Genomic DNA, 19,428 nt, shown 5'->3' on the forward strand with positions numbered 1-19,428 from the left:
AAAGGGAGATGAGGAAGTAGTGAAAGAGGGGTGAAGAAAAGGTGACTGAAGATGGAAGCTGAACAGGATGAGGAGATGCTGCGTCCTCCGTGACAACACACATGTGGCCCAACCTGCCATTGACACCCGCTCCTCGCCACCCGGGTAAAGACAAAAGGTCCAAGGAACCCATCAGCCTTTCCTCTGGCAAACACACAAATACACACTTAGAAGGTATACCGACATTCACCGTGCTAAGATGAAATCTTATGAGTTCACAAACACGCCGCACACACATCATTACAAGACATACACATGTCCCTTGCACTAGCATGTTAGCCCGAGCTAATTGCTTATAATGTTTAGCATCTCTTAATAGCAACATTGATATTGCTCCTTTTTTTACCTTCAGTATGCTTTTCTTATGCACACCCAGTCGATAAACTCTGCATTTATCCCCACTTGACGACAAAACTCCAGCATATACATTCCTTACAGTTCACCACATTCTTCCCTGTCTTGGTCTCTGTATTAACTCACCTTGCTCCCTGGATATCCCACCCCATCTCTCCCGATTTTTACAACACTATCAGTGTGAACACAAGCAACCAAGAGACAGAATTGGATGAGATAAATGACAGTTGTAAAAAACACAATCGCTCCATGACTGAAACCAAACTTGTCATAAGAGAATACATTAACAGACATTATATATATATTGTAACAGCCCCAGTTGAAAAAAAGCCATAGGCTGTCAGCTTGTCACTCTCTCTCTCGCTCTCTGTCTCTCTCTCGCTCTCTCTCTCTCTCTGTCAAACAGGGGACTGCAGGTCATGTCAATCAGCTTGCAGGCCGGTGGTTGGTGGAGTGAGCGGGGGGGGGGGCAGCAGCCTTGGTGTCTAAAAAGTAGCAAACCGGATTTTTGGTTGTTTTTGTCTGTGAGTTAAAAATGGCCATTGTATTCGGCTTTGGTGAAGTTTAATAAAACGTCGACTCTGAAGATAAACTTTGTCTCAGACACTTCTGTGGAGCATTACACTGGTGTCAGAAGTGGCTTCGGATGGAATACGGCATCCGGTCAGGCTGGTTTTACGTCGCTCTCGAATAGCCTGTTAGCCGACTCTAGCTGACGTGAGTAATAGACGGAAGACGAGGAAAAAACTGAAGGACGAGGTGAGGATGGATGAGGGGGATGGGGGTGCTTGCAGGTGGTCAGAGGATGTGACCAATGAGTTCACGAGAGCTACACATGAAGTGAGGGGTCGTCTGAGGGACGCCATGGTGAAAATGGCTAACGAGGCCAGCCTGACCCCTTCAGCAGCAATTTGCGCCACTCTTCGCCTGACCGGAAATGACTCACCGGTGATGGATGGCGGCAGGCGTGACGCTCTCTTCACCCGGTTGTGGTCTCATCTGTGGATACCCCCAAGTACTCTGGTAGGTCCAATTGGGAGGCTTTCCTGGCCCAGATTTAACTCTTAGCTCATGTGGAGGGTTAGTCAGATTTAACTCTTAGCTCATGTGGAGGGTTAGTCAATGGACAATAAAGCACTACAGCTGGCTCTGTGCCTCGCTGATGATGCTCTGTCCTGTCTCCTGCTGCTGAGCCAGAATGATAGACCAGTCAGTGGAGCTTTAGTGGGGGCCCTACAGAGACGGTTTGGACAGTGTTTACAGCCCGAGCACCTGCAAAATGAACTGAGTAACTGGGGCAGGGAGGCTGGGGAGCCGCTGCAGGTGCTGGCCAATGACATAGAGAGCCTGACGCCGTGGGCATATGGTCAAATGCCCCCAGGAGTACAGAGCGAGCTGGCACAGGATCAGTTTATCAGAGCCCTCTCCCCCAGAGTTGCGTGTCCAGGTGCAGTTTCAGCACTTGCAGACCTTGCAGGCAGCCTTGGAGATGGCTGTGGAGAGGGAGAATGTGTGGGGTGTGGGTGGTGCAAGCTGTCACAATAAGGACTCGTAAGGGCTGCGGTGGGGAGGCCCCCTGTTGATGAGAGGCCGGCATGGGTGGCTCGCCCAGGGCCCAGGATCTGGTGGGGGTGTGGCCAGCTTGGACATTTGATCAAAGAATGCCCCAACTCACGGCAAGCTAAGGGAAACAGCTCAGGGCCCGCATAGAGGGGGATATGCGGTCCCAAACACCATCCCCAGCTGTAACACAAGAGCCACATCCCTTACCACCATCTGGAGGTGCCCAACATCACAGCCAGGGGAGCCAGGTACCAATTTCCCTAGAAGCAGATGACTCTGACAACTCATGCTGGGAGCCAGTCGTCACGGTGGGGTGTGCATCTACAGGTGACTCTTGTTACATTCCCATCACAGTGGAGGGAGTGCCCTGTTCTGCACTAGTGGATACAGGTTCAACAGTAACTGTGGTGAGACCAGATGTGGTACCAGAAATGACACAGCTGGAGCCAACTTTGTTGCGACTGTGCACGGTCACAGGTGAGCTGGCTCCTGTGAAAGGCAGAGGGTTGTTGTCTGTGACTGTGGGGGGAAGAACGCTGTGGCACCCAGTATGGATAGCTGCAGTACAGGACCCATACATCCTGGGTCTTGACTTCATGAGGGCCACAGGCTGCCAGCTGGATCTCCTGAGAGGGACTGTGAGCTTTCAGGAGGGGCCAGTTATCACCTTGTTCCCCAAGTTTCTTTCCAATTCACTCCCCAACTGTTGTTGTTCACTCCCTTCCCAGGTTCTTGTCTTCTGGGTCTCCTCCCCAAAGTGATAATCACTCCATGAGCCCCAGCAGGGATCTCTCCATGGCGGCCCCATCCTCGTTGCCACAGATGGGGGAGGAGAGGGTGTTGGCTGCAGTGAGAAAAATATGGAGGAAGAACTGTCGCAGCCTGGACCCGCAGCAGCAGGAACAGCTGTGGCATGTGCTGTTAGAGTTTCAAGACTGTTTTGCTCTGATTGATGAAGAGGTGGGGAGAACCCATCTTGTGTAGCACGAGATCGACACAGGGGATGCGCAGCCTATCAAGTGTCACCCTTGACGGCTCCCCCTGGCTCGTCAGCAGGCTTGTGATGAAGCTGTGGAAAAAATGCTGCAGGCAGACCTCATTGAACCTTCCGATAGCCCATGGGCATCAGCTGTTTTCATGGTACCTAAGAAAGTCAGCTGACAGCTCTGCTCAGACTACAGACCAGTGAATGTAACCAGAATGAGTAACCAGAAAGGATTCATACCCCCTCCCTCGCATTGATGAGTCACCGGACCTGGTCTTGGGGTCGTTCTGGTTCTCATTCCTGGACCTCCGCAGCGGTTATTACCAAGTACCCCTCGCAGCTGAGTCCAGGCCCACAGCCTTCTGCACCAGACGGGCCTGTGGCAGTTCAAAGTTTGTTGTTTTGGACTTTGTAATGCTCCTGCCACCTTCACCAGGTTGATGGACAAGGTGCTGGCTGGTGTACCCCATCAGCAGTGCCTGGTCTATCTTGATGACATTCTGGTACATAGCAGCCCCTTCAAGGCTGCCCTGGATTCCCTGCAGCTGGTGCTGACAAGAATCAGAGCAGCTGGCTTGAGGCTACACTCGGACAAATGTCACTTCATGCAATGGCACAGGGTGGGAGGGGAGGGCGTCGGCTCTGTGAAGGAGAATGTGCAGGCTGTCACTGAGTGGCCCACCCCCATCAATCAGAATCAGCTGAAAAGTTTCTTAGGCTTGGCTACGTACTATCAGAGATTTCTACAGGGTTTTGCCTGCACCGCTGCACGCCTGTTCCAGCTCCTACAGAAGGACAGAGACTTTGTATGGACTGAAAAATGTTAGCAGGCATTCAGCAGCCTCCAGCGTGCCCTGAGCGAGGCTCTAGTGCTGGCTCCAGCCGACCCCACCTTGGCCTTCATCCTGGATACAGACGCAAGCGGTGTGGGTATGGGAGGCGTACTGTCTCAGGTGGGGCCCCAAGGAGAGTGGGTGGTCGCCTTCTACTGCTGGGCATTTAACAAGCATGAGAGGCAATATTGCATCACCCACAGGGACCTTTTGGCACTTGTTCTGTCAATCAGGCACTTCAAAAATTATCCATGTGGTTTGCTGTTCAAGGTGTGGACTGACCATTCGGCCCTTCAGTGGTTCAAAGAGCCAGAGGGACAAGTGGCCAGGTGGTTAGAGAAACTCCAGGCTTTCAACTTCAATGTGGATCACCGAGCTGGAGCATGCCACGCAAACTCAGATGCTCTCTCAGGCCAGCCATTTGCAGCGGATGGGTGCAATTACTACAAGAAGAGAGAGGTGAGAGAGAGAGAGCTGGGGGGAGAAGAGGAAGTTGGATCCACCATGCAACAGGGGGAGGAGCAACTGTGCAGAGAGTTGTAGATTGTGGAGGCTGCGGAGTGGAGACAGCAGCAGGTACAGGTTGTGGACCTACAGCTCATTCTGCTGTGGGTGGAGGCACAGCAGAGTCCACCATAGGAAGAAGTGGCAGCGCTCTCCACAATGACCAAGGGACTGTGGTCCATGTTTGATGCTCTGCGGCTGCACCAGGGTGCGCTACAACGGGTGTGGAAGGAGCGTGCAACATGGGAGGAGAGATTGCAGGTGGTGGTCCCTAAAAGCCTGCATGAGGGGGTGCTGGAGACCATGCATGGAGCTGCAGGGTCTGGGCATTTTGGAGAAAAACTCTCCACCACCTCTGCCAAAGCTTCTACTGGGGTCAGTGCAGGACGGACGTGGAGGATTTTTGCCACTGATGTGAACCCTGCACAGCCCGCAAGGGTCCCTCTGATCATTCCCTCGCATCCCTCCAACAGTTTCCCATGGGGGGCCTGATGAAGAGAGTGGCGGTGGACGTAGTGGGCCCTTTACCACACACAACCGCTACGTCCTTTCTGCCATAGACTACTTCACAAAGTGGCCTGAGGCCTACACTTTGCCAGATCAGGAGGCCGAGACAGTTGTGATGCCCTGGTGGAGGGCATGTTCAGCCATTTTGGAGTGCCTGAGACCATACACTCTGACCGGGGGAGAAATTTGAGTCCCGGGTGTTTGCCACCATATGTGAAGGTCTGGGTGCGCACAAGACCCGCACCACTACTTTGCAGCCCCCGAGTGATGGCTTTGTAGAAAGATTCCACTGAACCTTGGGTCAGCAACTGGCTATTCTCATTGCACAACACCAGCAGGACTCAAATGTCCATCAACCACTGGTGCTCATGGCATGTTGTTCTGCAGTCCAAGAGACCACATCCTGCACCCCTGCTCTCTTCATGCTGGGGAGAGAGCTCTGAACCCCAGCAGTGGTTGCATTTGGCTGGCCCCCTGATGCTGTAGACACACCCTCAGGTCCTGAGTATGCCAGGAAGCTTAGGACCACATGGATTGAGCACACAGTTTCGCCCAGGAGCAGCAGCAGAGAGCTGGCGTGAGACAAACACGGAACTATGATGTGAGGGTGCAACGGAGACACTTTCTGGCTGGAGAGCTGGTTTGGGTCTACAGCCCTCGGCGCAAGAAGGGCCAGTGTCAGAAGCTGGACAGCCAGTGGGTGGGTCCATGTTGAGTCGGCTGGGAGAAGTTGTCTACAGGGTGCAGTTGCCTGCGAGGGGAAGAAAGTTTGCACTGCATAGAGACAGACTGGCTCCCTACAGAGGGGGCTCTTCCTCACCTGCACAGAGGACATAAGAAGACCCTGACCAGCCTGCTCCCTCCGGCCCACCCCAGTCTTCATTTCCCCCTTACCCCTCCACCACTGCCCCTCCTCTGGGGACAGAGCCCCCCGTTCCCTTATCCCCAGCCCCCCAAACAGCTCAGCCACAAAGGCAGAGGAGAGCTCCGGGCCGGCTCACAGACTTTGGTGGTCCCCTTTGTCGGGGAAAGTAGTTAGGAGTGAGACCACACCACATGTTTCTGAGAGGGCAACAATGTGCCCTGGTCTCACTGGAGGGGCTGGTAGTCTACCCAGACCCTTCTAGTTTAGAAAAATGTGTCTAAGGACTGAAATTTACTTTTTTGTTATTTGTTCAAAAAAAAGTTGACTTTGCACAGTAATCTTGACTATAAATTGTTCTGGGTGTCCCTTGAGGGCGAGGAACTTTGTGGTAGGGGGTAGTGTAAAGGCCCCACTTAAAAAAGCCATAGGCTGTCAGCCTGTCACTCTCTCTCTCTGTTAAACACGGGACTGCAGGTCATGTCAATCAGCATGCAGGCCGGTGGTTGGTGGAGTGAGTGGGGAGGGCGGCAGTCTCGATTTCTAAAAAGTAGCAAACTGGAAGTTTGGTTATTGTTGTTGTCTGTGAGTTAAAAAGCAACCGTTGTATTCGGCTTTGGTGAAGTTTAATAAAACGTTGACTCCAAAGGTAAACCTTGTCTCAGACACTTCTGCGAGCATTACAATATTTTTAATATCATTAATCGTACCTTTTTCACACAATCATGTCATCACACTCATAATGAATTACATTCAAATGAACTTAATTTAACATCTATTATCCATTTTACTATTTTTAATCTATTTATTCATCTATTTTTTATCTATTTATTAAACAATGAACAATGTTTTTTCACTGGTTTAGATTTCAGGAGACTCAAAACAATGAAAGCATAGCTATACTGTATTCAGGTGTGCCTATAATCCATCCCAAGCTCTCTTCACTTGAGCAGCCATTAGCGCAGAATTTCAGGGAATGTGTACTGTATGTGTTTTCTGCCTCATGGGTCCCACTTTAAGCCATGTTAACCCCTGGTTCCTGTTGATGCAGCCTGGCGGGGCCTGGGCCACAGGGCTGCATTACTGGATGTGACTCAGTGCTTGGCATGGTTGCTGAGCCACGGTTGCCAGGCGACTGTTGTCAAGTGTTGGAGAGCAAAGCCTAACACACAAGGGACAGTTTATAGCACCTGGCAGCCTACACATCAGTTGAAACAAGAAAATGGAGAAACAGCATTATCAGGTTAATATATTTGTTTTGTTTTTATAAAGCTGCATGTTAGATGCAGTCTATTAAACACAGATATATTGAATCCCTTTTCTAACAAACCATCTCAATTCATCATCAGAGTAAATTTTGCTTTTTTTTAATCATTTGTTTATTTGGGAAAGCGAGTAGTACAGAAATTTTCTCGTGGGTACAATACAGTGTCCACAACTAATTGTGGATACAAAAATATTAATCGCTAATCCAGGTTTTTAACACAGTAACAGAACAAATATAACAAGTGGGCAGGGATGAGGGCTTACTCCATTTCTTTTCACATCAGGAAAACACATATTAAAGTGTGTATGTTTACATGAACCAACACAGGAATGTATATCGTGACAATGTTTTCACATAACTGTCATATTCAGTTCACAGAAATTACAGGTTTTACATAGTCTGTCTAGTTTGACCAGATCCTGAAAAAAGATTCCTTTTGACCTTTGAGAGAAAATGACGTCTCCAGAATGAAAATATCCCGTACAATTTTGATCCATTCTTCAATTGTAAGTGCTTCAGTCTTTAACTATTTTCTCATGATAGTCTGCTGGCTGAAGCATTGACAGCAGTTTTATTTTTCAGGGTCCAGTTATCACGTGAAATGTCTCCGAAGTACAGGGCTTCCCACTTAAAAGGGACTTTCTCAGTAAAAATGTTTCCCACGCTGCTTCCAGAATGGTTTGATCACTGGACAGCCCCAGACGATATGATAGTGACTTGCATTATTTGTCTTACAGAGTGTCCAACAGGTGTCCCCACTGCCTTGATGAATTTTTCTGGGCAGGGGTAACAAAAAAAATCAAACAACGTTTTTCCAACCTATTGCTTCCATGAGTTGGGTTTGGGTTAGTTTTTGGCAGTTTTAACTGATTCCTTTGACTTTATTGTCCCTGGTGGCTAAATACGTTTTCACAGGCCAGTACTTTCACTGCAACAACAATTTAAAAGACATCAGCAACATCAGGACAGTGCAAAGAACAATGTGCAGCAATTGTAACCGTAAGGGTTGGTGCCCCCTTGGCAGGAGGACAGCCAGCACCTGTTTTTTTCTGTACCTCAGTTCAGTATCTATGCTCTGATGGATTTGGGTTGAAGTAGGGATTGTGTGGATGAGTGGTGTCTTGTTTTATTGAGATTACAAAGTGTGTGATGGACTTGATGTTCATCTCAGTGAGGTTGGGGGAGAATTCCTGATCCATCAAGAGCTGTCAGTGTCACTCAGGAAGGATCTCCAGCTTCCTCTGAAAGCTCCTCTAGCATTGATACACCAGAGCGTCCTCCTGTCAGGAAAGGACACACACCTGTCCCCCAAGTCCTTGCTGTGGCAGCTCTGACAGTGACGCACCACTCAGCACCTCAATAATCAATTAACACCATAATCAGACATATTTGAGCTTCCAGGGAAGATTTGTTCTTCTAGTTTGATGGAACAGCTCCCACAAACCTCCATTTTTGGTGCTCTAGCAAAGGTCAATCATGGTTCTGTCCAACAGATATTGGACCAGAAATGAAGCCAGAACCAGAACCACCATCCAGCAGCTACAAGTGGAGCAGAGTTTCCTCTAGAGAGTTTTCGTACTGCTGTTTGTGTCCAACATCTGCTACTGCGTGCATGGGCGCGTGTAGAAGGACTTCAGCTGCCTCTCTGGTTCTGACATGACATTATCACATCAACAGCAACCAAGAACCAATCAGCTGTGAGGAGGACGGCTGTTTGGCGGCGGTGTATCAGAGGTGTCAATCATCATGAATGTTGAGGCTGCCTGGAGCCGCTGGATTCTCCTGCTCCTGCACACATTTACTACATACATGAAGATTATAGACATGTTGATATCTGATCACCTGCTAGCACGCAGCTACGCTTCAACTCTCAGCTCTGCTGGCAACAGAGGGCCGTTACCACAGCAACCAACCATATGTTGTCACAGGAGATTTGTAGACCAACACACCTCACAGTATTCATGTGTAAATTAACAATAATAATTGGGCTAAATATGATTGACAGAGGGCGGCCCGGTGGAGCAGTGGTCCTCACTGTGGCCCCCCAGCAAGAAGGTTGTGGGTGGAGCCCCGGCTGCAGCACGGGGTCTTTCTGTGTGAGTCTCCATGTTCTCCCTGTTCCTGCTGGGTTCTCTCTGGTACTCCAGCTTCCTCCACAGTCCAAAGACATCAAGAGGGGACCAGGTTAATCCAGACTCTCAACTGACCGTAGGCGTGGCTGGGAGAGCCAATGGTTGTCTGTCTCTATGTGTTGGCCCTGCCATGGACTGGTGACCTGTCCAGGGGGAAGGCTGCTGGGATAGGCTCCACCCCACCACCCTGAACTGGGGAAGAGGGAGAACATGGATGGATGGATGGAGGGATGATGGATGGATGAATGGATGGATGGATGATTGACAGGCGGAGCAACATTCTCAGTGTGACATCATTTCTGGTCACATTTGCAATTGACAGCTTTTATTTCAAATTCAACTTTGGTGATTAAGTTATACTTTAACTACAAGCAAGGTGAAGAATCTAAGATGGCCATTCCATCGTCACTCCACACTAAATTCCATCCCCCACTTCCCATGGACTTCAACGTGAATTGATGATGTCACTTTGACTGTGTCTGCTCATTTAATAGAGTCAATGATGTGAAAAGGCACCTGCGTGCACAGTATCAGACATTCTATACATTATGAAATGGAACTAAATATCACAATGAGTGGTTCTAGGAATTGTCCAGTATGAGGACCTGCCAATTCTTTCATTCATACGCTAAGAATGTAATTCTGGATGTCAGCATTAAATCTTAATGGAACTTTGCACTTGCTGCAACTTGAATCTGAGAGTTTAGAAGAGGGCAGATGTGTTATCACCACAGGAAGTAGGTTAGCTACACTGACCGATGATGATGATGCATTTCAGTATCATTGTGTAACTCATATGTTACAGCCAGGAAATAACTGTAAAAAATATGTATATTTTTTGCAACCAAGACTTATGAAACAAGAAGAACTTTATTTGTTTTTGGTTTACAAATAAAAGGCACCCATTGATTTATTGATTTCGTAGTTTCACATTGACAATGATGGCAAGAACTCATTTTCTTTCTTCTGACACTGAACACAGTGGCCCCTTGTCTAATTGAGAAATGTCTAAAGACCACGTCCAAGGCATAAAACACTTGCACTGGGAGAACTCTATCATCTGTGATCAGACTTGGCTGACTGAAAGCACGCAGCCACGTCTAAAGGAAGAGCTGTAGCATGTAAGGAAACAAGACAGGCAGGACTGTGTGTGACTCCAGCAGTTGAGAGAAGCAAACAGGGGCAAACAGACAGATTATAGTTCTGCTCCTGCTGACAGCAAGTAGACAAATTACATGAAGGGAACATTTTCTTATGTGGTGTGAAAACAAGACATACGCATTCTCACGGTAAGAGAGACACAGCCTTTGTTCCCTCTAAGGCCCTGAAAACACGTTTCACCTTACAAGCAAAAGTATTCTACTACAAATGATGCAATTCCAACTGTGATAACTAATTTTGTGGCCATGGTAAACAAACCAAAAAGTTAAAAAAAGAATTCATTACTGCCAGCTAACAAGTGGAAACTACAATAATTTAATGCATGTTGCCACGTTTCTTAATTAATCAAAGTTTGTGATAGTCAGGCTCACTGTTCCAAGTGTCCAGTGTTTGACTTGCTGCATCATATTTAATTCAGACCTGTGTTGTCTTGTGACTAAGTTATCAATGTGATTCAGGGCTTTTCCAAGACAACTAACTTCATTTCTTTATGGATTTCTTTGAATCTACCAGTTCCTGACCCAAGTGGAGCTATTTATGGTGCAACATCCTGTTTGATTAAACAAAGTTGGTATGATCCATTACTCTGATTTATTGAAGAGAAGAGGACCTGGTCATCAATCTCGCTGCTCAAATCAAACCCCCTTAAATTGCACAAGAACATGAAAAACCCTTCAACACCAAGTACACAGTCACAAAAAACAGCATCACGCCCAAGTCAGAGGAGGTTGTGCAAAGAAGTCAGGCAGTGTTATTGGATTACATTCAAAGAGAGAAAAGTACAGGTACAAATACATTTCAGACAAATGACAACTTCCAACAGTTACATTCAACTCAGAATATACTACAATAAGTTCACATATCTACTGTTGTACAACGAATGGTTTCTAAAGTTGAATGAGCACAACTTGCGTTGGTAAAATACCTTTACAATTTAATTTGCATAAAAATATATCTGTTTTCTCTGTTGGAAGTCTACCTAAATAGAGCTGTTCACAAGAATTACAAAACACACATCTGAGTGCTCTCTCGTCATTGTTTAAGGGTTCTGATCAAAGTTTAGGCACCATTCGCACATCTTTCAGAAAAGGCTGTGATCTGTAACTGTACCATGACCCTGTGTAGAATGGCTCATTCTGTCAGAGTGAAAGACCCAGGATCACATTATTTGAGGACACCTGGACATTCACAGGTTATACATGAAGGTGTCTGAAAGTTGCTATATCCAGAGACACATGCAAGCACAAGCAAAGATCAACACAGTCACACCCATCTTCTTCAAACACTGTAGTGTGTTCAAATAGACACACAGCCTCACAGGTAAGAATCTGTCAAAACTTGATATGGTTCTGAGGTGTGAGGTGTTTGCAATCAACTGCAGTTTCAGTCTGTGCTGCAACTCTGGAACAAATTTACATGTCTAGTCTGAAGAGTCAAAAATCTCATTAACGGGCCCATGATGAAGGCAAGCCAACAGTCAAAATGTGTGACGATATAGATGATTCCTGCATACCTAGATGATCAAATGACCCATGACATGATTATCTAAAAACTACAAAAGTCATTAATACAAAAACACAAGACCTCAACTCAGACCTACATGACAAGTGTTAAATAATGACAGTACTCAAATTCAGTGTATAGTCCAGAAATAAGGTAAATGTGTTACAATTTTCAAGCAAATTGAAAGTTAAGACAACAAAATAGGACCATAGTCTTCCTCTCAACTAGACACCTCACCCTCCACTGAGCTACAAGGCTCTTAGCTAACAGGGGTTTTTTTTGGCAAAAGTTGCTTTCAGGCTGTCACAAATACATGAGAAAAGAAAAACCCTGTAGACAATGAGCAAGATCTGCTGATGCAAGAAGATTGTAGGCACTGGTTAAAGTCGTCATACTACAACTACATTGTGCTTGGCCATTAAAAGTCAATTACACCCAGTGGGGGTTCAACCAACTGGAGTGTCATTGAGTTATGGTCTTTGCTTAGAAGGTACAGAAGGTGTCAATGGCAACTCTTGATGAAGAATGAAGGATGCTGAAGGATGTCAGCCCACCACCGCAGCTGTATGACCCCCTACACTGTGCTGTCAATGCAAATGTAATCAAAAGGGTTGAAATGGCTTGTTCGCTGGGTTTGGGAGGGCTGGAGTTTAGACAATGATCCCTTTGCCACCACATTGCAACACAAACCTATCTTGGAACGAGCTAAGTCAGCACAGAATTACCCTTCACTGCCTCATTTTCAACGCGCAAAACCAGCTTCAATGCTTCAGAGGCAGATTTGCTTCCAAATGCGACCCCATGTAACATAAAACTACAAATCCCTGCTTATTGTAAATCTATGATGCAGCATTTCCAACCATTACACTTGTCTTACTACATATAATTGCCAAGAACCACAGATGTATTTTTAGAGGGAAAAAGTTCAAAACATTTTTTTAGGTGAGAGCAGATAGACACACTGTTGACTGTTGTGAATTGCTAGTTAAAGATTGCATATAAACCTTTGGGAATAAAGCCTGGATGAGGATATCTGCAGCACAGCATCATCTAATGCATAGCTTTAACTGGCAGACAGCCTGGTGAGGAGATGGACAAATATTTTAGCGGGTTCAGGTGCTCTACCGTATAGAGAATGAAGAGAAAAGAATAAACAAACCCACGTGCTGCTAGTCCCTCTGATGTTCATGAAATCTTAGAGACTTGGTTAGAAAGAGCCAAGATATGCACCATTAGGGTAATTGTGGAGGCCAGGCTCATCCAGTGGAGTGGCTTCTTTTTTTTTGGCTGGGTTTTTGGTTCCAGTTGATCCAAGTGTCGAAAGGAAAACATGAGGCCCAAAGTCTGACCGTGTGGTACCAACCCCGCACCTTTTATCACCCACAGCCAGTGCTTTCTTCATTTGTGTCCCACAACTTTGCCAACCTCTTCTCGAATGCTGGGTCATTATCTCATGGTGGAGGAAGCGCGGAAATAGGAGAGAAATTTGAAGCAGAGGCTCACCACGAAGTACCAGATGTTTCTAGCCATCTGGGATCGGGCGATGAAAATACGCCAGATGAGCACCACCAGGACAGTGTTGAAGGTGTAGCGGATATTCCTCAACCTGGACAGAGATGAGACACACTTGAGAGAATAGTAGTGAAAACAAGCTTTGATAACAATAAATTCCAATCAGTGATTAGAGCTAAGATTCGTTAGTTACCATCGCACTTCTGGTTTGAGTTTGGCTCAGGACACATTTCTCTTCTAGAATCAGAACCATTTTTTCTTTTTTTGGAGTGTCACAGGCCTGATATTGTTGACAGTTAAACTGAGCTAGAAGCTGCTCAGAGAGAGCAGACATAAGGCAAGGCAACATGTTGGGGTCAATCCTAAAATCCAATCAGTAGTTTCTCCACCTGAGCTCCGTCATCCTGATAAAATTTCATTTAAGTCCAGTCACATTTTGTAGTTATTCTGCTAAAAGACTGACAAACCATGTCAGGCTATAGAAATGAAAAAGCAGACAACACATCCATGTGTCACATAAACAACATTACAAGAAGCCTATCATCTATTTCCTTTTTTGGAACTAGGAGTTTGAGTAAAACACTCTTACTTGTTGAGGTGTTTGCGGGCAGCAGGCAGGCCTGACAGCTCTTCATTTAGGACATATTTTTTGGTGCCCATGCAGTAGCTTTCCATGTACTCTGCCCAGTGCAGCTGACGCACATCAAAGTTAAATACCTACATGAATTAAAAGAGGATATATCAGTGTTACAAACCTGTGACAAAATGAAACAATGTAGTAATTTACCAATGTATCAGGTGCCTATACATTAAACTAATGTGGGGCCATGTATTTCAACAGCCCCCCAAGGAATTCTGCAGGAATTCTGAAAGATTCAGTGTTTTATTTGAACCATCATTTAGGAGGCTGTAATATGTAGCAACTTGAGTCATTGTCAACACTAATTGGCAAGAATTTTCTCACACAAATCGTCTTTCAGTGTATCCTGGATCTCCAATTACAATGAACTTTCATCTAAGTGAAGGACAACAGAAGAAAGTAATAGTGTTTCTGCACTATTCCAGAATAACAGATGAAGCTGAACTGATCTCATCAATATTCCATTTGAGTGGATGGAACACAAGTAAGCAAATGAAGAGTTTAGGACAAAAACCGAGGAATGCATCCCAAAAAATGATCAGTATAGGCAACTGGACTCGACTCTTGTAAGGGAAGATGTTTCTCCTCTCATCCAAGAAGCTTCTTCAGTTCTAAAATTCTGGTGGGAGGTATCATGTATACATCCAACCAGGTGGGTGGTGGCAAAAACAAGTGGTTGTAAGGCCAGAACAATAGGCTGGTTAGGCTGGTCATGAGAGTCGTTGGCCTCAGTTTCGGGTCGTTCCCCCTCCCAGCCCTCTTAGGAGGGTCGTTCAGGTCACCTGAGTGAAGGCGTGAATGCTGGCTGCACCTCCTGGGAAGGATCTAAGGACGGCATTGTAGGTAACAACCCAAAACTGAGGCCAAAGACTCTCATCACCACCTAATAAGCCTATTGTTCTGGCCTTATGACCACTTGTTTTTCCCACCACCCCCCTGGGTGGTTGTATACATGACACCTCCCATCAGAATTTTAGAACTGAAGAAGCTTCTTGTATGAGAGGCAAAATGTGTTCACTTACAAGAGATGAGTCCAGTTGCCTATACTGATCATTTTTGAGAACTACAATGACCTGGAGGACTGAGAATATTCACAAATACACGAGGAATGCTTGAAATTATTTAAAATGGAAAGGGGTTTGACTAGCTATCCAAGTTATTACTTTGGCAAGCAGAGGTGGTGCTAAACTGGACTGCTAGCCTTAAGCCCTGACTGACCCCAGTAGTCCACCTTTTAACTTTGACCAGAGAATAAACCTTGATTGCTGGAAAATATCTCTTTCCCCCAGCACACACCTGAGTACTCACAGGTTCCTCAAGGCCTACAACTCATCCTGTTCCTGCCGTGAGGAGACCAGGAGTTGACTTTTTCCTGGTGCTTCAGGTGTGATGGCACAAACTACGAGTGCAGTGGAAAGAACTGATCGGTGTTGTCAAACGTCAGTGGGGGTGGTAGCGGTAGCGGTAGCAGTAGCAGCAGCAGCAGCAGCACAGAGGACAGTGACGTGTTCCTGCTGTAGCTTCAGCTTCAGTCTGTTTTTCTAACTTGATACCGACTGAACCACCAGAGCGCCGCTGCTGAACTCCGACAGTTCAATTTGGGTCTGAGATGATAAAAACTCACAACAATTACCAGCAAATGCGACAAGCTTTCATGATAGCAGGGCTCTGCCCACCTATTGGTTTTTTATGTTCCAAATTGGACCTTGTTCACATCACTGCCAACCAGAGCTGATTAATACCTGTCTTTACTGCAGAGTCAAGTGACCTGAGAGTGAATGCCGATTAAAGCTGTCCCAACTGCAGAAAAAACTTGGGAGTACATGGTTATTGGTAAGTTTCTTGGCCAATGCAAATGGAGCTTACGGACACTGAGGGAACGGTGACGTGTCGAGTTTTTACTGGTGGCCCAACAGCCAATGGCCACTGTGGCAATGGAAATAAGACATTGTGGAATGAACATTTCTTGCCTTCCAGCACTGACTGGAGGGCACAATAAACTGAGAATGTGTGAATGATGTAAATATTGTTGCATGTTGATTTCTGACATGTTTTCCATGAGTCAGGTGCATCACTGTGTGCTTCCATCATACCTTCTTATCCTCAGAGCTCATCTGGGCCATCAGCATAGCTACATTGTCTGTGTTCCACACCCAGGAGTGACTGGTGAAATATTCCAAGACCATCATGGCTTTGTGGAGGCGAGTGATAGTCTTCATCATCCTTCATCAAGACAGTGAGGAGAGACAGATGTGTGATGAGAAGGGGTCAGGATCGAACTGGATTTAACGTGATAGTGCGGCAGTAAGGGGAAGAACGCAGTGGGAAAACAAAGACAGGTTTGGTCAGATAAAGTATTTTGTGTGTATGAAGGTGTTAAAGATGCAACACAGGATAAAAAATGGACGAGGAGCCGAAAAGGTGTTGCAGGTGAGGAGAGCAGGGAAAGAGATGGGCAGTTGTAGCAACATCAGTTCTTTAGGTGCTAAATTAAGACTCCTAATGTGATATATACCAGTCAGGGATATAAACCTGTCACACAGGCTTAACCCTTGAGACTACTAATAAGCTGTAGGGATGACTTCACTGAATGAAAAGGATTTGATCAAGCATTTCACTGTAATTGTTGAAAAAGATCCTTTGAGTCTGCATGATCAACTTTGCTCAACATGTCCTGCTCCAGTTCATATAATAAGCCCTTTACCTGGTTTGCCTAAAATCTATAAATGGAATACTTCAGGTTGCACAAACCCTAAAAACAGTAATCGGAGATGGTTCGTTGGTTTTTGATAAATATCAATAGCATGTAACTTTAGCAACTTGATTTTTAAAGCCATTTGGAGTGTATATACTTTTGTACACCACAAGTGTTTAAGTGATTTGCGTGTCCAAGTTTCAAAGTATTCAATATCCAACAAAGTTAAGATTCCGCTCTGCAGAACAGTGACAAAGACTAACCGAGCTTAATACACTGCAAAATGGATTTGACTTATGAAAAGACAGAAACCAGATTTAGGTCAACGGGACTCACAATTTTTTGATATAAAAAAAAACATTAAAAACGAAACAAATTAATTGAATTCTGCTTCTTCACCAAAGAAGTGACAGTAACAATTTTTAGAAATTGTCCTCCTGATAACTGTAAATCCAGCTAAAATATTGGATTCCTGATTTAGTTATGAAGTGAGTATTCTTTTTTTAAAATCAAGACAATAATTAAAACTGATGTTGGTCTGATTATGACACTCTCTAGGCTTCAAACCATTTCATCTTGTTTAACTTGAAATTTAGTATTGATTACCAATAATTTGGATAAAATGTTTTCCATTTACATAGCTGTAGCCGACCAACAAGACTTAAGTTCTTCTGTCTGGACGAATAATTCCGAGATGACAAACGTGTTTTCAGTCAGCACATGAAGGCCTCAGAGATGGCGAAAACCCCAACTCGCCACAAATCACAACTCTGAAATGCCTGTTAGCTACAGAGACCAGTTTTTTTTCCCCAGACAGCCCAACAACACATCCAGCCATGCTCGGAGGTTCACTTGTCAGCTGTGAAAGAACACATGGACATATGGGCGGAGCCTCCTGCTTTCACATGTCTCATTTTCATTTCTGTCACCTGTCAAAAGAGCTTTCATTGCTGAAATGGCAAACGCAGAAAAGCCCCAGTGGGTATGATTTTCCACTCACAGACACTGTGCTGTACACTCTACTTCTGTAGTAAACATTTCGTAAGGGGGAAACTGCATTATTCTGAAAAAAAAATTCCTTTAATTGAAAAACTCATGTTGCAACTATATGCTGTAATATAAAATAAATGAATGAAATCAGCCCCCCCCCCCACTAGTGAACGATGACATTGATGGATATCATGGTCACAGCATAAAACATCTTCCAAAAACAGAGCAAAGTCGATCACACGCTCTTCTAGTCAATCAAGATTCTGATTTCTATGCAAAGTCTTCAGGGATGTCATACATGTACGTGACCCCACCATCCCACACCACCAGTGAGAATAAGTAAAACCAACTCTCCCCTCGGAGAGAACAGCAGGGGAGGGGTGGTTCATGGGAAACTGGCAAGTGGGGAGAGGGGACAGAGAGGGTGAGGCATTGCAACCTTACCGGGGCTTGCGGCCCATCAGCCTGAGACAGCCGTCATAGAGCAGGGCTGGCAGTGTGTGGCTGACAGTGGTCCAGTACTGATTAGTAAAGGGGTTGGAGCGCAGATTGACATTGGGCCTTCTGAAGGCCTGCTCTAAGGGATTGGTCTTGAAGGTCATGTTTATACAGTACTCTGTAGGAGAGAGATACACATGACAGGACAAGGAGGACACAAAGAGGACGAGATGAAGAACGTGTGTTCCCCTCCACCTGCTGATGTTAGGCGAGAGGCAAGCTTTGTGTGATGTCATGACTACTGCTAGCGGAGGTTTTCTGGGTCAGGGTTCCAAAGGTTCCTCAGACTTAGGTCCACCCCAGCACTTTTGTCAGCTGAACTGAAGTGACCTGAGCAGCAATTTGTTTGGAAACCCAACTGAGAATTCTATCCTTGCAAGTAGAAAGTAGTGAAGAGTGCAGAAGCCAGCGGTACCAGCTGGGTTATACATTCTTCAACTCCCAACAAAGCTGCACACAAGCATGTATTTCACATTACACCACAGCTACAGTACGACGGAGCTACTACACGGAGGAAAAAGTGACAGATTCAAGCAGCAGAAATGTGTATGTGAAGGGTTTCGGCGATTAAAACAAACAGCAGATGAACGGCAGATCCGAGTTGGCGATGAGGTTACCTGGGCTCTCGTCCAATCAGCCTGAGGTACAGGTCATAGAGGAAGGCTGGAGCTTTGTGGCTCACAGCGATCCAGTACTGATTGATTAGGTGATTGGTTGTGAGATTAACATTGGGCCGACGGAAAGCCTGCTCGAGAGGGTTCCTCTTGAATGTGGATATTACATGGTACTCTAAGAAACAAAAGTCATCAAAAAGGACCATTTGTTAGTTTTTTGTTTTCTTTTTCTTCTAAAACGAATCTTTCAAAGTCCCACTAATTATTTTATCGTTAATACAACAATGAAGCTGCTACCAAGACGTTTACTGCTGCTGTCGTTATTAAATTGCTCATAAGGTAATGTCACTAACTATTATTGAGGGCACTCATTACAAATGAGCACAAACAAAAACTTACAATAAGGTGCAATAACACCAAAACGTGTAACAGAAACTAAAATTAATCTTAACAACATGCTGGACTACCAGCTCTTCTGATGACCACTCTAGCTTTCTCAGGAAACGGAGTTGGTTCAAATCCTCAGCTCATGTCAAAACAAAACAAACATTTTAAAAGAAACTTCGAAATTTTCCGCAAGGATCAAATAATATACCAAGAGTTTTGTTTAGAAGTGAACACAGTGTGATCATTGTAGGTCTACAGTAGACTATGCACTCCTGAATAAACATAAGATGTGCTGGTTGCTCAATTCAATATTTTCAAATATTCAAAATGTATAAATACCCAAAATTTCAAATATATATATATATATTTTTATATATATATT

The 19,428-nt window shown here is 45.4% G+C and overlaps 1 protein-coding gene across 2 annotated transcripts in view; it reads right to left on the minus strand.

Annotated features, from left to right (window-relative positions):
- Positions 1-9,897: 9,897 nt before the first annotated feature.
- Positions 9,898-19,428, minus strand: part of far1 (fatty acyl CoA reductase 1) — a 42,306-nt gene continuing 32,775 nt past the window's right edge. The window contains exons 10-13 of one of the 2 annotated variants that reach the window (XM_086207973.1): positions 17,992-18,163; positions 15,956-16,085; positions 13,812-13,939; positions 9,898-13,316 (exon numbers count right to left, since the gene is read on the minus strand). In XM_086207973.1, the coding sequence (XP_086064099.1) occupies positions 13,157-13,316; positions 13,812-13,939; positions 15,956-16,085; positions 17,992-18,163 (590 nt within the window). In that variant the 3' untranslated portion in view covers positions 9,898-13,156. Of the gene's footprint in view, positions 13,317-13,811; positions 13,940-15,955; positions 16,086-17,991; positions 18,164-18,662; positions 18,835-19,428 lie in introns of both variants that reach the window. The other variant, XM_086207972.1, reaches the window with a different exon arrangement.

This window comes from Aulostomus chinensis, chromosome 7 (assembly GCF_037954235.1).
Source record: "Aulostomus chinensis isolate RoL2024-O1b breed Wild chromosome 7, RoL_Achi_v1.0, whole genome shotgun sequence".
In the NCBI taxonomy this organism is placed as follows: domain Eukaryota; kingdom Metazoa; phylum Chordata; class Actinopteri; order Syngnathiformes; family Aulostomidae; genus Aulostomus; species Aulostomus chinensis.